This window comes from Symphalangus syndactylus, chromosome 15 (assembly GCF_028878055.3).
Source record: "Symphalangus syndactylus isolate Jambi chromosome 15, NHGRI_mSymSyn1-v2.1_pri, whole genome shotgun sequence".
NCBI lineage: Eukaryota > Metazoa > Chordata > Mammalia > Primates > Hylobatidae > Symphalangus > Symphalangus syndactylus.
The window spans coordinates 91653374-91674850 of NC_072437.2; the positions used below are offsets into that span (position 1 = coordinate 91653374).

Below are 21477 nucleotides of genomic sequence, written 5' to 3' on the forward strand. Positions count from 1 at the left end.
CATTAATAGTTATCCGTACATTTAAACTGAGCATTACTTTTTGAGATTTTTCTTCAGTTTTTACTGTTATAAAACTGTGGGTCCAAATGTGTCTTTTCTGGCTTTACACAGAATATTCTAGAATATATATTATAATCTTTGCTTTTGTTACTCTCAGCCCTTCTATTATATTTACCCATAATAGTCTATTATGACCTGGAAATGTTAAACAGTTTTGCAAGTTTACTAGATTCTGTACCAATGAGTCTTCAACTGAAGTAGGTAAAAATAATTTACACTGTGTTGAGGAAAAAGACTTATAAATCTAAGAATAGCATGTCAAGCACTGTGATAGAAGTATATGAGAATGGAGAAGGGTGTACATCTAGACTAAAGTAGAAAATCAAGGAAAGTTCCAGGTTTGGGAACGCATGTAAGAATTACCTTCATGAGGGAAGAATAGGGGTGAGATGGAGGATATTGTTAACCAAATGTAGACCATGCTGAAAGATGTAGTTCATTTAATTGATACTTTTTTTATACTTTTCAATCTTGAGACCAGGTATCTGTATGTTAACTGTCAGTTATTCAACATCTATTCTGTATATATTCGTCAGTTTTAAAGAGTTAAAAGCCACTGAACTATGGTCAGTAGTGTTACAAGTCAGGATGTTGATTACCCTTGGAGGGAATACAGAGCTTCAGGGTGCTAGTAATGTTCTCTGATCTTGCTCTGGGTCTAGTTACATGGGTTATATATGTGAAAATTCATTGAGCTGTGTACTTATTGTTCACATGCTTTTCTCTTCTTCATTAGTCTTTAACAAAATGTTTTTTATTAGAAAAAACAAAACTCAGTTCAGAAACAGCTATTATCTTTGCATATATCTTGATAACTATAAATGCACTTAGATACAGAAAGATGAAAGCCTATAATGTACTTGATTATGGTTCTTCAATCTAAGATGAACAGAAATGTTTAATTTTTATGAAGTCTTACTAATTTTTCCTCTTATGGCTATTTTCTGTATGTGGCTGAAGAAATCTTTACCCACTGATTGTGAAAATATTTCCCAATATTTTCTTCTAAATGCTTTATAGTTTTTTTATTTCTAGTGCATGATATACTCAATTAATTTTTGTTTGTGGTATGATATAGAGTTTGAATTCCCCCTCCCATGTGAATGTACAGTTGTAGCATCATTTTTGGAAAACATCCTTTGCCATAGAATTCCTTTGGCACCTTTGCAAAAAAAGTATTCATTTGGACTGTATTTCATTCCATTGTTCTCTCTGTCTAACCTTATACCAATAGATTACTCTACCTTTCTCGCAAGACTTGAAGCCGGATGGTGTAAGGCCACCAGCTTTATTCTTTGTCAGAATTGTTTGGGGTATTTTAGATTCTTTGGCATTATCATACAAATTTTTATATCAGCTAATTAGTTTTTTTTTTTTTTTTTTAAAGCTTGTTGAGATTATAATTTGGATCAATTCAAAGAATAATAGTATTGAGACTTTCAAGCCAGCGGAAAGATATACTTTCCATTTTATTTATTTATTTATATAATTACTTAAAATATAAATATATATAGTGTAGTATATATCCTGAGACATTTCTGAATTCACTGGTAGGTTTTTGGTGATTCCTTGGGATTTTTTCTACATAATTATGTCATTTATGAATAGGGATACTTTTACTTTTTTCCATATTTCTGCTTTTGTTTCTTTTTTTTTCTTTACTGAGCTGGTTAGGCCATCTCACACAATGTTGAATAGTGGTGAGAGCAGGTATCTTTGACTTATTCCCAACTGTGAGGAAAATGTTGCCACTTTCACTGTTCAGTATAATGATAGCTGCATGTTTTTCATAGGTGCTATTAATCAAGTTTAGGAACTTGTATTCCTAGTTTCCTAAGAATTTTTTTCATAAATGATACTGAATTTTATCAAATGCTGCTTTTTTCTGCATAGATAAAAGCAACCATATAATTCTTTTCTTACTCTGTTAATTTAGTACAAAATATTTTCAGTTTTCTTTGTGAAATTTTTCCTTTTATCTATGAGTTATTTAGAATTATATTGCTTAATTTTTAAATGTGAGGTATTTCTAGATAACTTACTGTTACTGATTACTAATTTATTTTCATTGTGGGTCAGAGAAAAGAGACCTTGTATTTTAGAGATACATACTGAAATATTTATAGGTGAAATGATACAATAACTGGAATTTACTTCAGCATAATCCAGGGTTGGCTGGGAGGAGTGGATATTAGTATAAATAAGTTTGGCTGTGAGTGGCTAATGGTACATAGGGGTTTGTTTTAATATTCTTTTTTAGTTAGTTTGGAAATTTGTATAACAAAAACTTAAGAATGAAATAATTCCCATGTTTTCTGGCAAGTTCTTATCAGGCCTTCCTCCTTTACATTTCTTAATTCTTCCTCAAAGAAGTTGTGTGTCCCCAGCATTCACCTCCATTAACTCTCTATGATTACACCCAGTTTGTTTCTTTAATATAACACTCATTACAAATGTAATTACAAGGGGGTTCTTTTTATCTGTGTGCCTGGTTACTTACTTTGTTATCTGTTCCCCCAACCCTCTAGACTGTAATGTGTTTCTTCCCCAGTGTGTGCTAGGTGTGGTGTATAGTCCTTGCTCTGTAAGTAAGTGTGGAAGGGAGGGAGGGAGGAAGGAACTCTGAGAATTTCTTCTAAAAGCAAAGAGCATTGCATATCTTCATCTTCATTTTTTTGTAAGTGGTTTGTCTTATACATTGTCAAAATTTCCCGTGAGCTGTAATTCCTAGTGTAGACATTTTTCAAACTGCACATGGGTGAATCATCAGTATTCCGCAAGGCTGCCTTCTAGTTGCGATGGGGGAGCAGAGGTAAACCTCTGGGCTTTACTTTTCTACTCACCTCTACTTTAACCTAAGCATACCTCAGTTTTCTTCTTTTTTGAGACAGAGTCTTGCTATGCTGCCCAGGCTGGAGTGCAGTGGCATGATCTCGGCTCACTGCAATCTCCGCCTCTCGGGTTCAAGTGATTCTCCTGCCTCAGCCTCCTGAGTAGTTGGGATTGCAGGTGCGCACCACCACACCCAGCTAATGTTTATATTTTTAGTAGAGATGGGGTTTCAACATGTTGGTCAGGCTGGTCTCAAACTCCTAACCTTGTTATCCACCCACTTTGGCCTCCCGAAGTTCTGGGATTACAGGCATGAGCCATCGTGCCTGGCCAAGCATACCTCAGTTTTTATTAATTTGCAAGAATTTGGTTGAAAAAGGTTTCACAGGTTTAAATATATTGAAATAATTTTGGAATTGTTTTCCTTATTTTCTTTACAGTAATTTCAAGTCAGCTATCACCATACTCATGTTATAAATTTAGAATTTATTTTTATCTTTGCTATATTATGAAATTTTAATGTTAGAATGCAATATAGTTTTCTGCCTCAGCCTCCCAAGTAGCTGGGACTACAGGCACCTGCCACCATACCCAGCTAATTTTTGTATATTTAGTAGAGACGGGGTTTCACCATGTTGGCCGGGATGGCCTCTTGACCTCATGATCCGCCCACCTCAGCCTCCCAAAGTGCTGGTATTACAGGCGGGAGCGACTGCACCCGGCCGTTTTCAAAATATTTTAACACAAAATCTTCGAAAAGGCAAAAAGTAACTTCTACAGTATTAAAAACTAGGATCTACATGCTCTGGGCTCCGAATAGGGTCATGTAGTGCTGAAGTTTTTTCCGTCACCAAGGAAAGCCTGCATACTCTCTCAGCATCAGAGCGTCGAACACACAGGAATGCATGAGGGGTAACAACCTCACTAGACTCCTTGGGCTCCTACCCTGGCTCTGCCACTTTACTAGCTTGTAGGACCCAAAACAAGTTATTTGATTTGTTTGTGTTTCAGTTTCCCCATTTGTAAAATGGGACAGTGCCTGGCGTGTAGTAGGCATTTAGTAAATGTTAGCTCTGCTAAGTGCAGCACAGCTCCCAGGTCTTTTGGAGTTTCTTCAGTATAAATATTTACTTCAAGGTAATTGTCCACTGAGACAGTTCCATCACCAATCCTCAGTGGCCGTTCTCTTTTAATCCCAAAGTGACCTGTCTGTCTCCTAATATGTCTCCCTAAAAACAACAACAACAAAACACCACCACCAACAAAGGTGTTTTACTTATTCACTAGTAATAGTTACTTACTGTGCTGGTTTGCTTTAGTTGCCCTAACAAAATACTACAGGCTGGGTGGCTTAAACAGCAGAAGTTTGTTTTCTTATAGTTGTGGAGGCTAGAAGCCTAATAGCAACATGTTGTCAGGGTTAGTTTCCTCTGAGGCCTCTTTCTTTGGCTTGCAGATAGCCTCCTCCTTCCTGTCTCATCAGATGGTCATTTCAGAGACACTCCTGGTGTCTCTCTGTATGTCCTCATCATCTCTTCTTGGGAGGACGCCAGTCAGATTAGATTAGGGCCCACTCTAAAGACCTCATTTTAACCTAATTACTTCTTAAAAGGCCTTATCTCCAAATATAGTCATGCATCACTTAATTAGCCGGATATGCTCTGAAAAAATGCATTATTAGGCGATTTCATTGTTCTGCCATCACAGAGTGTACTTACACTAACCCAGATGGTAGAACCTAAACACACCAGGCTGTTTGTAGCCTATTCCTTCTAGGCTACAAACCTATACAGCATGTTGCTATACCAAATACTATAGGCAAGTGTAACACAATGCTAAATATTTGTATATCTGAGCATATTAAATAGAAAAGGTATGGTAAATATGTGGAATAAACATAGAAAAGGTACAGTAAAAATATGGAATAAATGATTAAAAAAATGACTCTTCTGCCTATGGAGTAGCCATTCTTTATTCCTTTACTCTCTTAATAAACTTGCTTTCCCTTTTCTCTGTGGACTCACCCCAAATTCTTTCTTGTTCAAGGTCCCCCCAAAACAAAGATAAAAAATGGTACACCTGTATGTATAGGGCTGTTAGCATGAATGGGGCTTGCAGGTCTGAACGTTGCTCAGGGTGTCAGTGAGTAGTGAGTGAATGTGAAGGCCTAGGACATTAATGTACACTACTGTAGACTATAAGCTGTACACTTAGGCTACATTCAGGCTACATTCAGTTTATAAAACATATTTTACTTTCTTCAATTAACCTTAGTTTACTGTAACTTTTTTACATTATAAACTTTTTTTAATATTGTAATAACACTTAAAATACACATTGTACACCTGTACAAAAATATTTGTATTCTTATTCTATAAGTTTTTTTCTATTTTTAAAAATTATTTTTTTACTTTTTCAACTTTTAGGGTCAGGGGACACGTGTAGGTTTGTTACATGGGTAAATTGCATGTCACTGAGGTTTGGTGTGTGAATGATCTCATCACCCAGATACGGAGCATAGTTACCGATAGTTTTTCACCCCTTCCCCCCACCTCACCCTCCCTCCTCTGGTAGTTCCCAGTATCTATTGTTGCTATCTTTCTGTCCATGTTTATCCAATGTTTAGCCCCTACTTCTAAGTGAGAACATGTGGTATTTGGTTTCTGTTCCTGTGTGGATTTATTTAGGGTAATGGCCTCCAGCTGCATCTATGTTGCTGCAAAAGACATGATTTTATTCTTTTTTATGGCTGTATAGCATTCCATGATGTATATGTATCACATTTTCTTTGTCCAGTCCACTGTTGCTGGGCATCTAGGTTGATTCCATGCTACTGTGAATAGTGCTGCAATGAACATACAAATGCATGTTTCTTTTTGTAAACTAAGGTACATATATATACATTAGCCTAGGCCTACACAGGGTCAGGATCATGAATATCATTGTCTTCCACCTCCAAATTTTATCCCACTAGAAAGTCTTCAGGGAGGCCAGGCATGGTGGCTTATGCCTGTAATCACAACAGTTTTGGGAGGCTGAGGTGGACAAGATAGATCACCGGAGGCCAGGAGTTCGAGACCAGCCTGGCCAACATGGCGAAACCTTGTCTCTACCAAAAAAATACAAAAATTAGCTGTGTGTGGTGGTGCATGCCTGTAGTCCCAGCTACCTGGGAGGCTAAGACATGAGAATTGCTTGAATCTGGGAGATGGAGGTTGCAGTGAGCCAAGATCATGCCACTGCACTTCAGCCTGGGCAATATGAGACTGTCTCAAAAAAAAAAAAAAAAAATTCTTTGGGGCAATAACTCACATAGAGCTGCCTCTCCTAGGATAACAGTACCTTTCAGACTACCTCCTGAAGGACCTGCCTGAGGATGTTTTACAGTTAACTTAAAAAAAAAAAGTCGAAGGGGTACACTCTACAATAATGATAAAAAGCGTAATGTAATAAAAACATAGTGGCATTTATTATCATAGAGGCATTTATTATCATCAAATATTGTGTGCTGTATATAATGATATTTGCTAGACTTGTATGAGACTGGCAGCATGATACATGTATGTATACCAGCATCACCACACACACATGAGTAATGCACGTTGTGCTACAATAGTATGAAGGTTGTGTGTCACTAGGTGATAGGAGTTTTTCAACTCCATTATAATCTTATATATGCTGTTATTGACTGTGACATCGTCATGCAGCATGCGACTGTACAGTCACATTCCAAGGTACTGGGGGTTCGGGCTCCAGCATAGGAATTTTAGGGAAACACAGTTCAGTCCATAACACTATTACTCACTACTCTGGCAGTAGTTACTTACTCAGAATGAAGTCTTTACTCTCAGAGATTTGTTGTCTGGGTAATTAGATAGATAATTTTTTTAATTGATATTTAATGAAGTAGATTGGTTTTTGTTTTTTTGTATTGAGTTGGAGCCTCACTGTGTCACCCAGGCTAGAGTGCCTTGGGGTGATCTCAGCTCACTGCAACCTCCACCTCCCAGGCTCAAGCGATTCTCCTGCCTCACCTTCCCAAGTAGCTGGGATTACAGGTGTGTGCCACCACGCCCAACACATTTTTTGTATTTTTAGTAGAGATGGGGTTTCACCATGTTGGCCAGGCTGGTCTTGAATTCCTGAACCTCAATGATCCGTCTGCCTCGGCCTCCCAAAGTGTTGGGATTACAGGCGTGAGCCACCGTGCCTGGCTGCTAATTTTTATATTTTTAGTAAAATTTAGTAAATTTTAGTAAAACACAGTAGATTAGTTTTATAAAGAAAGCAGTGATCTTAGTTCATAGATCAGAAGCCAAAGAGTGAGTAATGTGTCCTTCTTTAATTTAGTTGTGCATTTTGTTAATTTACACAATCATTTATTCATGTGTTTACCGAATAGTTAATAAGGGCCTCTGCAGTACCAGGCATTATGCTAGGAGCTGGCTGTGCAGCCATGAGAATGAATACATAGTGCCTGCCATTGTCAAATTCGCCACCTGGTATATATTTAAGACATTTATGTCTCTGGATTGTAAAGACACATAATCCAGACATAATCCATTCCTCTAGGATGTTAGCTCTTGGGAGGTATTGGTATTAGACCATAGTAGTTACAAGTACTGGCTTTGTCTTTAAAAGTTACTTTATTAATTGCTGGTTCTACCACTTCCTAGGAATGTAACCTTGAGCAAATTATTTAACCCCCTTAAACCCCTGTTTTCTCATTTGTAAAATAGGGGTTATATAAATATTTCATAGGGCTAATTCATGATTAAATGAGATAGTACATGTCACACGTCTAGTACCATACTTGGCATCTGGGAGAAGAGCTTAATCAAATTGTTGCTGCAGTTTTTTGAATACAGGAGTGAAATGAAACCTTTCATTGGAGGTAAAATTCAGGAGACACTAAGAATAACTTTAAATATAGGTTTCTAATAATTGTGGAGCTCTTTTGCCAGTGCTTTGGAATTTGTTGGTTTTTTATAATTTACACCCTGCCAATTACTAGAAAGAATGTGAAATAGCTGTCTAGCTTAAGAGTGTGTTCCAATTCTGAGATAATAGAAAAATACTGAACTAGAATTAAGACTATCTTAGCACGAGCTTTGGCTCTTTGAGCCAGCTGGGAGATCCAGGATTACCACAAAGTCTAGACTTTCCCTGTCAGGTTATTTGTGTTGTTTATTAATTAGGGAATGGTCAATTTTAGATATTAGCATTTAGGTTTCTGAGGATTGGTATATAATTGCTAAAGTCTTATAAGTTTGAAAATTATATTCTAAAAGCAGAAATAATATAACCTGAACTTAATCTTACTTCTGAATAAAATAATTATCACACCAGAGAATAATCTTTAATATGTGACTGAATATTTAATTGATTTATAGTCTTTGCTGAAGTTTATTTCAGAGCCCCCAATATAGTGTTAACTTTACATTTACATTGATTCTTATTTTTGTGGCAGTGTTCTTACAAAAGGCACCGAAGTTACAAGTTTTAAGATCTTGGTTTTCTCACCTGGCTGTCCAGTATTTGAAGCACATTTGGAAGGCACTGTTGAAACCTGTTTTAACTGATAAAGACATAGTATCGGGCTTCATGAGAGGCTTTTTCTTGTTGTTGCGGTTGTTTTTGTTTTTGCTTGGCAGGGTTAGGGGTGCTTTTTTACTGGATGGATTGTTGGTTATCATAAGATAAGGAGACAAAATATTTTAAATAAAATAACATCCTTTTATGAGATGAGAAAGCACAAACCCATGAAAATATGCTCTCCTGGATGCTTCTCTTTAAGTTCTTTGTTATTTTATGAAAAGTTACAAAATTTTAATCAACTTTACTATGTAATTTAAATGCCTGAAATTAGGTACTGTATCTCACAGGGTGGCAGAACTTAATTTTCATATGATAATTGGTGTTAATGTTGCATCTTCTAATGTTGCAAATATTCTTTGATATTTTCTAAAAAGGATTACAAACTACAGATTTGTTTCAAGTTCAATTGTTATGTGATGTCAAAGCCTAGACAACTTGCAGAATGGGAGACAGTTTTATAAATCATATAAATGGGCAAAAGACATACTAAATAGACATTTCTCGATCTACAAATGGTCAGTAAGCACATGAAAAGATGTTCAACACCATTATTGACTAGGGAAATGCAAACCAAAACCACAGTGAGCTACTACTTCATACTCATTAGGATATATGTTAATTTTTAAGGGAAAAAAAGGGGGAAATAACCAGTGTTGGTGAGGATATGAAGAAGTTGGAACCCTCATACATTGCAGATGGGAATGTAAAATGGTACAGCTGCAAGTTTGGTGGTTTCTCACAAAGTTAAAGACAGAGCAATCATTTGATCCAGGATTTCCACTCTTAGGTTTATGCTCAAAGCATTGAAGGTAGGGAGTTTTATCAGATAGTGTATACCAATGTTCATAGCAGCATTAATCACAATAACCAGAGGTGAAAACAACCCATGAACATCAACAGATGAATGGATAAACAAAATGTGATAAATATATATAGATATATATATAGAGATAGATATGCATAGAGTGGAGTGTATTTATTCATAAAGAATGAAATAGGCTAAGTGAAATAAGCCTGACATGAAAGGATACATATTGTGTGGCTCCACTTACATGAAATATCTAGATTAGGAAGATTCTTAGGGACAGATAGTAGAGTGGAGGTTACCAGGGCCTTGGGGAAAAAGGCAGTGGGGTTATTGTGTAATGCAGGGGTCCCCGCGTCAGCACCAGTACTGTTAGGAATTGGGCCGCACAGCAGGAGGTGAGCCACAGGCAAGTGAGCATTACCATCTGAGCTCTGCCTCCTGTCAGATTAGCAGCAGCATTAGATTCTCATAGGAGCTTGAACACTGTTGTGAACTGCGCATGTGAAGGATCTAGGTTGCGTGCTCCTTGTGAGAACCTAATGCCTAATGAATGATCTGAGGTGAAACGGTTTCATCTTGCAACCATCCACCATCTGCCCCTCCCCACAACCCCCGCCCTGCACCTCCACCCCATTATCCGTGGAAAATTTGTCTTCCAGAAAACTGGTTTCTGATGCCAAAAAGGTTGGGAACCGCTGGTTTAATGGATTCAGAGTTTCTGTTTGGGAAGACAAAAAAAATTCTAAAATGGATAGTGGTGATGATCGCAGAACATAGGATGCCACTGAATTGTACACTTAAAAATGATTAAAATGGTCATTTTTATGTTAGATATATTTTACCACAATCAAAAAATTAAAATAACCAACCAAACAACAACAAAATAGATTTACTCAGATATACCTGTTCAGTGTCTTTTCCTCACAGGTATTTTCTCATTTGTTACTGAAGTATCCATCTCAAAATTGTGTGGGTGCTTATTAGATGTTTAAGATTGATTACCCATGGGTTTGTATTGCCTTTGAATTACAAATGGTGTGGGGTTTTTTAGCATTATTTTTGTGACAGAAATTGTTAATGCATCTCCTTTGTTTTGCAGTTACTTCGAGAGCTGAAGCATCCAAACGTCATTTCTCTTCAAAAGGTGTTTCTGTCTCATGCTGATAGGAAGGTGTGGCTTCTGTTTGACTATGCTGAACATGACCTCTGGGTAAGGTGAATTGCTGGCAGACATAAGCAAACAGTCAGGGATTGTTAAGAGTAACTAAAAACAGTTATGTATTCTGCTTATTATGAGACTTAACGTTTTTAAAATAAAAGTAACCTCATAGAGTGTGGTTGGTGGCATTACGAAGGCTAGAGTATTTGACTTTGTATTATTACTTTTCAATATTGTCACTTTGATCTTTTAACAGATACTAAAGAAAACAATAGAATCTAAAGAGTGTTCAACAACTATTCAAAATTGCTTCATATAGTTTTTTGATAAAATAAAAAGTAACTGTAATATATATATAAAATTTTGCTCTAAGATAGAAAAGTAGCATATTTCCTTTTATTTCGTTGTATAAAGGGAGTATAAAATGAGAAGGTGGTATCCTCAGGTAGGAGGACGAATATGCTATCTTTGGAGAGATCTAATAGTTCCACCATTATTTGTCGTATAGCATTAAGCAAGTCTTTTAATGGCTTTGAAGCTGTAGTTTACCCCATCTGTAAAATGTAATACTTTCTTGCCTTTTTTAACAACGTTTTTCTGAGGAACAGTCTTGTATTTGAAAAGTTTTATAAATATACAAATGTGGGAAACTATTATCAATTATTAACTATTCACAATTGAATTTAATATCCTAATTCTTATTTTCATTGGCAGTAGTTCAATACAGTATAGTCATGCGCCATATAATGTTATTGTCAACTAGGGACTGCATATATGATAGTGGTCTCCTAAGATTATAGTACCATATTGTTACTGTACCTTTTCTATGTTTACATATGTTTAGATAACACACTTAGTTACTATTGTGTCACAATTGCCTTCCTTATTCAGTACAGTAACATGTACAGGTTTGTAGCCTAGGAGCAGGAGGCTATACCATGTAGCATAGGTTTGTAGTAGAGTCTGTCATCTAGGTTTGTGTAAGTACACTCTGTGATGTTTACACAACTGCAAAATTGCCTAACGACACATTTTTCAGAATGTATCCCTTCATTAAGTGATGCATGACTGTATTGTACTTAACTTGAATTGGGCATAATCTTGCATTGGAGGAATTTTTCGTGGATGAGAGCTCTATTACAAAATGAGATTGGTGTGAAAATAAATTTTAATATCTCTTGTGACTTTTAGTTGTTCTTTGTTTTCTGACCTATGATAAGAATAGTTTTAGGCCAAATGTAGTGGGTCACACCTGTAGTCCCAACACTTTGGGAGGCCAAGGCAGGACGATCACTTGAGCCAAAGGGTTTGAGACAAGCCTGGGCCACATGGCAAGACCCTGTCTCTGCAAAAAATAAAAAAAATTAGCTGGGCTCAGTGGCACATGCTGTGGTCCCAGCTGTTTATGGGGCTGAAGCCCAGGAGGTCGAGGCTGCAGTGGGTCTTGTTTGCACTGTTGCACTCCAGCCCGGCTAATTTTTGTATTTTTAGTAGAGATGGGGTTTCGCCATGTTGGCCAGGCTGGTCTCTTAACTCCTGATGTCAGGTGATCTGCCCTCCTCGGCCTCCCAAAATGCTGAGATTACAGGCCTGAGCCACTGAGCCCAGCCAGCTTATTAGTTTATCTAATGCATTGCCGAAAATGATGCTATATTGAAAAAAATTACTGTAAAATAAGAACTTAAGTTTATCATGTCTAAGTAGCTGAAATACAAACACCAGCCTCAGTATTTTACAGTTTACTAAGCAGATTATTTTTTAAATTGGTATTTGAGGAACTCTAAGGTAACTATAAAATTTGCTCTTTTATTAAATATAACATTTATATATTTTTAAAAAATCTGAAACGTTACCTTGCAGATAAAACTTTCTGAGATATATATATATAAAATCTATAACCGGAGAGCCAAAGTAATTTTGAAACATATTCACAAAATTGACATTCTTATCGATCCGTATAAAGAACATCTGTTAATACAGATTATAGTTTAAGAAACAAGTAAACCAAACCTCTAACATTACCTTGTGTTGATTCATTAAGAATTACTATACTCCTGTGAACTGCTTTTTAAATGATATTTAATAATGTCTTTAAACATTGTATTGATTTGCATACTAATCTATATTTACTAAATTAGCATGGCTATGCTTTTTATTATGTATACATGAAATTTTCTCTGTTTTATGAAACTCTTTCCAAAGTTAATGCTGGTTATTAATTTCTTTCTTTCTTTTTTTTAAATCTTTGGTTCTTCTGTTCTTCTATTTTAAAAGAAATCTAATCAGATCAACCCTGTTAAATCAGCGTGGCCAGTATTAAATTGAACACTCACTATGCTGAGCTTCATAAGAAATAAAGTCATATAATTTAAACTTAAGGCATTTTCCAGTCTGGTTTATAAACAAGATTTGTGATAAACCACAGTAGAGCATAGAAGATAATATAATATTTCACTCAATGTGATTTCTAGCTGCTAGTTTGTAATATTTAATTTTACATGTAGGTACAATGATTATACTTTAGCAAATTTTATTGCATGTAATATTGTACAGTGTATATAAATAGTTCATTAGCTTTATCATCATCTTAATAATATTTAAGCCAAATAAGTATTTTTAATGTTCATTTTCATAAAAAGAATGATAGTTTAGCCTACTAAAACCCACTCCTTTATCTATTTTAATTGGAATGTTGAAGTGAATTGGTAGGGGTTAGGCAGCAGAGGGTAACAAGGCAGTTGCAATAAAAATAGTCATTTTAAAAATCACTTAGGCGTTGGTGAGATTTCATGGTATGTATACTTTGCATTTGTTATGTAGCCCTGGAATATAAAGAACATGACAGTAGGATTTGTCATTTTAAAACATTGTTTAAAAAAGTCACTTGTAATACTCTAATGAAAGTGTACATGAAAAAATATATATGAAATTTATTAATTACCTTACCTCTGCTACGTATTTTTGTTCCTTTGATTCTTACTCTGGCAGAGTTTTAATTTTTTTTTTCAAAAAATTAACCTATTTTATTTTTATTTATATTTATTTTACCTATTTTTATTAAGCTTGGAGAGAGCCAAAGAATCTTCTTCTTGTTTTTTTTGCTTGTTTGTTTTTGAGACAGAGTCTCACTCTGTCGTCCAGGCTGGAGTGCAGTGGCACAATATCCACTCACTGCAAGCTCCGCCTCCCAGGTTCCTGCCATTCTCCTGCCTCAGCCTCCCGAGTAGCTGGGACTACAGGCGCCTGCCACCACTCCCGGCTAATTTTTTGTATTTTTTAGTAGAAACGGGGTTTCACTGTGTTAGCCAGGCTGGTCTTGATCTCCTGACCTTGTGATCCGCCCACCTCAGCCTCCCAAAGTGCTAGGATTACAGGCATGAGCCACCATGCCTGGCCCAAGAATCTTCTTCTTAAGGAGAACAGACTTGATTGTCACATCATATTTTAGGACAGGTGACAAAACAGTCTAGATTATTAAATTGTTGTAGCTCTGTTTTGTTTGCCTGCTGTTAAATACTTTGAAAAAAAGACTGAGAAGAAAATTAAAAGTAGATTAATGCTGCTAATTTAGATTAGTGATACTACATATGTGCAAACTGCTACACTTTACCTTCTCGTAGATATTTGCTATATATTTTTACCTTGGAGAGTAAAGCTCCTTTATTCATTAATCATTAGTTATTCCTTACTTGTGCGATATTCTGTATATCATAAGAAAATAGCAAGTGAAAATGTTAACTTATAATGTTAAATATCTCTTATTTTTATTATGTTTACTAATTTCAAGAACATGCTTAATATTTACTTAGATATATTGGCCAAGGGTCTGCTCTGTGCAATATTAGGTTCAGGGATATGTACAATGGTGTGCAAGGCATAGTTGACTGCAGCCGAGTTGTAGATTTTCCTGCAATTTAAGAGTGATCTAATTAAGAAAATGAGTCCTATCAAGAGCATTTGAAACTTTTCAAGAAAAAACTTGTAAGGCACATTTATTCATAAAGTAATTTTTCTATGTCTAAAGTTGTGCTTTGTTTTACTGGATGTCCAACAACATTATACATAGAAAGCTTTGATGGATGGTACAAGGCAGTTTTTATTTTCCTCAGAATCTTTCCCATTTTTACATTTTTCCATTGTGAACTGGTATATCATTTCTTTGTGCTTGTGTGTATTTTATTGAAGCATCTCCCCACTGGCTTTCTTTATAACCTATGTCATAAATAGGTTCTAATTCTATGCTATGTCAACCAGCCAGAAGTATCTCTTGAATTTTGTTCTTTTTTTTTTTTTTCGTTTTATCTACCAGATAAACAGGAATCAAGTATACTCTGAAAGTAATTGATTTTTAATTATGCTTTAAAAATAAAAGCATGATATTTCCTAATTCCCTATTGTGATAATTTATTTCCTGAAATGCTGTCATATGCATAGGAAATGGAATTTTAGCCCCAGTTATTAGGGAATTTTAAAGTTGTTTATGTTATTCAGCAGAGTATGAAATTATATTTTCAATATCTATAGGAATCCCTGAGTGTTTCTTTTTCTGTTAGGAAAATATTATACATCAAATTATCTTTTCCTTTTTTTTTTTTAAGCTTCTGGTGACATTTTTTTCTTTCTTTCAGCATATAATCAAGTTTCACAGAGCTTCTAAAGCAAACAAGAAACCAGTTCAGTTACCTCGGGGAATGGTGAAGTCACTATTATATCAGATCCTAGATGGTATTCACTACCTGCATGCTAACTGGGTGTTGCACAGAGATTTGGTAAGTTGACCTGTAATTGGTTTAAACTAGAAAGATGCATTACAGTTGGATACTTTTCTAGTTGTCTGTAGATACCAGTGCTGTATGTAGGCCTGCAAACCTTATAGAGGTAGTGAGAATGCTACATTCTCAAAACAAGGCCTAGTAGTGTTTTTATATGATGCATCCTGCTTCTCTGACATACACTAGATGGTTTTTATTTCGAAGTGAAGGAAGACACATTTGTTTTCCTAAGCTTCTGTTTCCTTTTAAGTTCATAAATAATGCATTGACTTGCTTTAAATTGATTATTAGATACAAGGCCAACTGTAGAAATTTATATATTTATAATAACTTGAAAATAAAATTTTGGGAGCCTACTGCATACTAATTTACGTATTAGAAAAGGAAAATGTCAATTCAATATGCTTATATTTTAAGCCCCTCTATATTAGCAGTCTGTTGGCCAATCGCCTTTATTAATCGTAATTGAAGTATATTATTAGAAGCTGTGCTGTGTTCAGGTGCATTGAACTTTTGAGAATTTAAAAACTTAAGAAACTGACTTTTTTATTTTATGTGGCGAAGTCATTTATGCCATTTTTCACCCATCTTGCACAGAGGTCCCCAACCCCCAGGCCACAGACCAGTCCATGGCCCATTAGGGACCAGGCCACACAGCAGGAGGTGAGCGGTGGGTGAGCATTACCACCTGAGCTCCGCCTCCTGTCAGATCAATGGCAGCATTAGATTCTCATAGGAGCCAGAACCCTATTGTGAACTGCACATGCGGGGGGATCTAGACTGCACGCTCCTTATGAGAATCTAACTAATGCCTTATGATCTGAGGTGGTACAGTTTCATATTGAAACCATCCCCTCCCACCCCGTTGCGTGGAAAAACTGTCTTCCATGAAACTGGTCCCTGATGCCAAAAAGATTGGGGACTGCTGGTCTAGCATATTATTATTCATTAAATTTTCATGGATTTAAATTACCTAAACTTCCAATTGCCCTTTCTTACTACATAATTACATTGCTTTTATAGTTCTTTTCTTTGTAAAGATAGTAACTATAATAAGGTTTATAAAGGCACCTTCATTTCAAACAAATATAAACACAATGCTAAAAGTGATTATTTTGTCTCTAATCACCTGTATACAAAGGAAATATCCTGTAGGCTATGAGGCGGAGCCCATCTGGTCTCTCGCAAAGATGTTCTTCACAAATTTAGTGGATTTAGTCTCTGGCCTTCAATGTGCTGTTCCAGTGGCACAGTTTATACTTTTTTCTTCTAGCTTTAGGAAATTGCCTTGTAGTACATTTAATGTTAGTTACTTTATCTTCAGTTCTCATACCTACAAAGCATTTAGACTAGGACCAGTAACAGCAGAAATTTGGTTTAACTTGTTTCTTTATGCAAACTTTTATTTTTAATACAGTTAGAATATTTCACTTATAAAAATAGATTTGCAGGCCGGGCGCAGTGGCTCATGCCTATAATCCCAGCACTTTAGGAGGCCAAGGCGGGTGGATCACAAGGTCAGGAGTTCAAGATCAGGCTGGCCAAGATGGTGAAACCCCGTTTCTACTAAAAATACAAAAAATTAGCTGGGCGTGGTGGTGGGCAACTGTAATCCCAGCTACTTGGGAGGCTGAGGCAGAGAATTACTTGAATGCAGGAGGCGGAGGTTGCAGTGAGCCAAGATCGCACCACTCCACTCCAGCCTGGGTGACAGAGCGAAACTCAGTCTCTAAAAAACAAAACAAAACAAAAAATAGATTTACATAACAGAAATAAGACAAATCCTTTGGCATTTTGTGAAGCTGAAAATAAATTTTGGCCATTGGGGTGGAGTCAAGTTAGTGAAAAACATTTCTACTTTTGAGCTACCAGTCCTTTTTATGATCTCTAAAAGAAAAAACTGTGGCTAAAGGGCATTTTTTTCCCTACAGAGTCAGTTATGCTAAGATAGCTCTACATTTTCTTTTTCTTGTAAATTTTTTTTTCACTTGAAATACGTGTATATATTAGGTAAATACAGACTGGTTTTTAAAACCAATATTTAAATTTCATGTAATAATATAAATATACTTAAGCCACTTAGAGTAGTATTAAGTATAGTAGTGAAAATTATGATACCGAGTTTCTTTTATCTCTCTTATGGTAAAGCTCTTCCTGCGAATGCACCTTAAGTAGATTCTCTTTGACATAGGGGTAGTATAGAACAGATCATTTCAGAAGGCTCTGTCTGTTAGTGGTGTACTAAGTGGTGAAGAGTCGAAGGACTGGTGCCCCCTAATATAGGCAACAAGGGATACATTGTCTGTAGATGATTTAAAAATAATAATAAAGCATACTAAAAGTTAGTTGCTTTTTATTGTCACCATATGCTGGCAATTCTGAAGAATTTCAGTAACAAAATATTTCCCTACAGGGAGGCAAATCACTCTTACTCCTCCATCCCTCTTGCCATTATTTAAAGTTTATTAATCCAAAAAGTTCTGCAGTGTCTGCTGCTATCTTCTTTGATTTCCATATTCGAGTGAGATTTCTCGTATTTTCTGTGCATGACTTAGTGTTCTTTATAAACATCTGACCCTTCTGTGTATCTCAGGCACACAGAAGTCCACTGAACCATTGTTTCATGAAAATGATAGCCTTTGCCTCTAATATAGATCCTACTGGTTCAGATGCCCACCTTTCAGATTCTTCAATTTCTGAAGAAAAATCTCATTTACCATATATTTACATTTTAAAATGTGAACACCTTGCTGCCAACTGAAAAAGTTTTAAAGTTTTAATGTTTATAGTGTTTGAACAATAGCTACATATGATTCTAATGTATGTAGTAATATGATATTCACTCTCAAGAACATTGTTCAGAAGCTATATCACATAACTTTTTTTAACGTTTTCTTCTCAAATATTTATTGTTACTTGCATATGAAATATTTACCCTATCAAAACAAATAAAAATTAATAGTTCATTATATTCTTTACCCGTGTTTAGTCAGATTTAGATCAAATGTGATAATGCTGACCTTAACTCTCTTCATAGATTTCTAATGCTATGAATTGGACCAGTTGGTTGAGGTGCTGACATGCCACAAGAAACTTCATATTAAGGTGGATAATTGGCACAGACACCCTAAAAACGTCATTTTAATAATACTCTGGAATGTTATCGATGTTTTTGTTTAATAAAATTGGCTTTATTAATTAATAGAAATACTGGTTTGAGATGGTAGAGTTATGAACTTCTTTGATATGTATAGTTGAGCTTTTAAAATTAACAGTCCTATTTAATAAATAACGATTTATTTGGTTGCTATTAATCATCACATAGAAGCAGATCAGTAGCTGAAATCTGTCATCCTTGGTGGGAAAATAGAGATTAATTCTGGAAATCTTTTTGGACTGAGAGTCGTAATCAGTGTAAATGTATGGGTGCTTTAAGAAATATGGACCAGAAAAGAAACATAAGCAGTATTTATTTTGTGAAGTAATTCATTGATCCAAACCAAACTTTTTAGTTTTAGAATATTAAAATATGTATATATAAGTTGTTGCTTATACACCTAATTTGTCTGTGTCCACTAGAGATAAATAAGAACAAAGTTATATCTGTTAAGTTAGCTTTGCCCCTTCCCTTGACTCTCTTCCCCTTTCTTTGTTTACTCTCCTTCTCTCCTTGGGAAGGGAAAATAGTTTGACTACCAGTCTACTATAGTCCTGGTTGTGGTATTACCATCTATACTGCTTTGGGTTCTCCAGAGATGCAGAACCAACAAGGTGTTTGTACATAGATGGAGAGTGATTTATTTAAGGAATTGGCACATGCAGTTGTGGAGGCTTGGTAAATCCAAAATCTGCAGAGCAGGCTACAGGCTGGAGACCCAGGAAAAAGTTTTAGCTCTAGTCCAAAGACAGTCTGCTGGCAGAATTCCTTCTTGCTCAGGGGACGTCAGTCTTGTTCTATGAAGGCATTCAACTGATTCGATGAGGCATATCCATGTTAAGAAGGGTAGTCCTTATGTGTTTTACTCAAAGTCCACTGATTTAAATGTTAATCTCATCCAACAAAACGTTCACGGAAACATTCAGAATAATGTTTGACCAAACATCTGGGCACTATGGTCCAGCCAAGTTTACACATCAAATTATTCATCGTCGGCCGGGCATGGTGGCTCACACCTGTAATCCCAGCACTTTCGGAGGCGGGCAGATCATGAGGTCAGGAGATTGAGACCATCCTGGCTAACATGGTGAAACCCTATCTCTACTAAAAAAAATACAAAAAATTAGCTGGGCATGGTGGTGGGCGCCTGTAGTCCCAGCTACTTGGGAGGTTGAGGCAGGAGAATGGCGTGAACCCGGGAGGTGGAGCTTGCAGTGAGCCGGGATTGCGCCAGTGCACTCCAGCCTGGGCGACAGAGCAAGACTCTGTCTCAAAAAAAAAATAAAAAATAAAAAAGTCATCCTATACAAGTGAATAAACAAGAAGCACAAGTTAAAATAATGTGAGGTAAGTTATTTGCCCTGTCTCTTCCCCCTCTCTCCCTGCTGTTACCAAAATAGGAGTATTGAGTTAAGGCATTCTAAGAATTTTTACCTCGTATTATAAAGAGGGGACTAAGTGAGAAATACTGTGAAAACAAGTAAAGATACATTTCACTTTTTAACACCATTGTCAGGAATGTAAAATAATACAGCTGCTGTGGAAAACACTGTGGCAGTTTTTAAAAAAATTAAAAATAAGATTACCATACGATCCAGCAGTTCCACTTCTGGGTATATACCCAAAATAATTCAAAGCAGAGTCTCAAAGAGGTATTTGTATATGCATGTTCATAGCAGCATTATTCACAGTAGCTTGCCAAAAGGTAGAAGCAACCCAAGTGTCCATCAGTGGATGAATGGGTAAACAAAATGGGGTATGTACATACAATGGAATATTATTCAATCTTAAAAAGGAAGGAACTTCTCAGCCTGGGCAACATAGTGAAACCTCATATCCACAAAAGCAAAAATTAGCTGGGTGTGGTAGCACGCACCTGTGGTCCCAGCTACTTGGGAGGCTAAGGTGGGAGGGTCACTTGAGTCCAGGAGTTTGAGGCTGCAGTGAGCTGTGATTGTGCCACTACACTCCAGCCTGGGCAACAGAGTAAGACTCTGTCTGTAAAATAAAAATTACAAAATTTCTTTTGGGGAAGAAAATTCTGACATATGTACAAGGATGAACCTTGAGGACATTATATTAAGTGAAATAAGCTAGTCACAAAAGGATAAGTACCATATGATTCCACTTTCATGAGGTACCTGAGTAGTCAGATTCATAGAGACAAAGTAGAATGGTGGTTGCCAGGGCTGAGGGGAGGGGCAGTTACGGGACGTTACTGTTTAATGGATGCAGAGTTTCAGTTTTACAGAATGAAGAGAGTTTGGAGATGTATGGTGGTTGCACAGCATTATGAATGTGCATTTAATACTGACCTGTACACTTAAAATGGTTGATAAATTTTATGTCACGTGTATTTTGCCACAATAAAAGACATCGGGAGAAAATATGTTTAAGTGATTCATAATAAGAAAAAGGTTGAAGTCTGCTAGCCTGATTGGATTCAGTTTGGTGATTTTTCTTAGCCCAAATAACAAGACATGATGCATCAAAGTTGTATTGATACTGTTTGTGTAGAAGCCCAGTTTTGATTTGGCAATGGTATCTGAACTGTTTCTGAAAAAGTAGTCCTCCTTTCTAGATAGAGTTAAAACACATGGGCAAGGGCATGAGCGGTTTTTCACTACTGAAGCCTGTGTTGTGACCATTTTGAGAGCATCTAGACAACTTCACCAACTGCAGCTATGTGGCCTCATTTTTTTTTCTTTTCTTTTTTTTGGGATGGAGTCTTCACTCTGTTGCCTAGGCTGGAGTGCAATGGCACGATCACAGCTCACTTGAACCTCTGCCTCCCAGGTTCAAGTGATTCTCCAGCCTCAGCCTCCCAAGTAGCTGAGATTACAGGCATATGCCACCACATCTGGCCAACTTTTGTATTTTTAGTAGAGACAGAGTTTTGCCATGTTGGCCAGGCTGGTCTTGAACTCCTGACCTCAAGAGATCTGCCCACCTCGACCTCCCAAAGTGCTGGAATTACAGGCATAAGCCATTGCGCCCGGCCTGGCCTCTTTCAGTGGAACTGATTTCAGTAGAACTTCAAACTATTTTTTATAAAACTTAAAAAAGATAGGAATGCTTTTCTCATTCAGTT

General features: G+C 36.4%; 1 protein-coding gene across 5 annotated transcripts in view; it reads left to right on the forward strand.

Moving 5' to 3' along the window:
- Positions 1-21477, forward strand: part of CDK8 (cyclin dependent kinase 8) — a 149813-nt gene that overhangs the window by 83195 nt on the left and 45141 nt on the right. For 4 of the 5 annotated variants that reach the window (XM_055243989.2, XM_055243990.2, XM_063619252.1 and 1 more), the window contains exons 3-4: positions 10398-10508; positions 15086-15226. In XM_055243989.2, the coding sequence (XP_055099964.1) occupies positions 10398-10508; positions 15086-15226 (252 nt within the window). Of the gene's footprint in view, positions 1-10397; positions 10509-15085; positions 15227-21477 lie in introns of those variants that run through there. The other variant, XM_055243992.1, reaches the window with a different exon arrangement.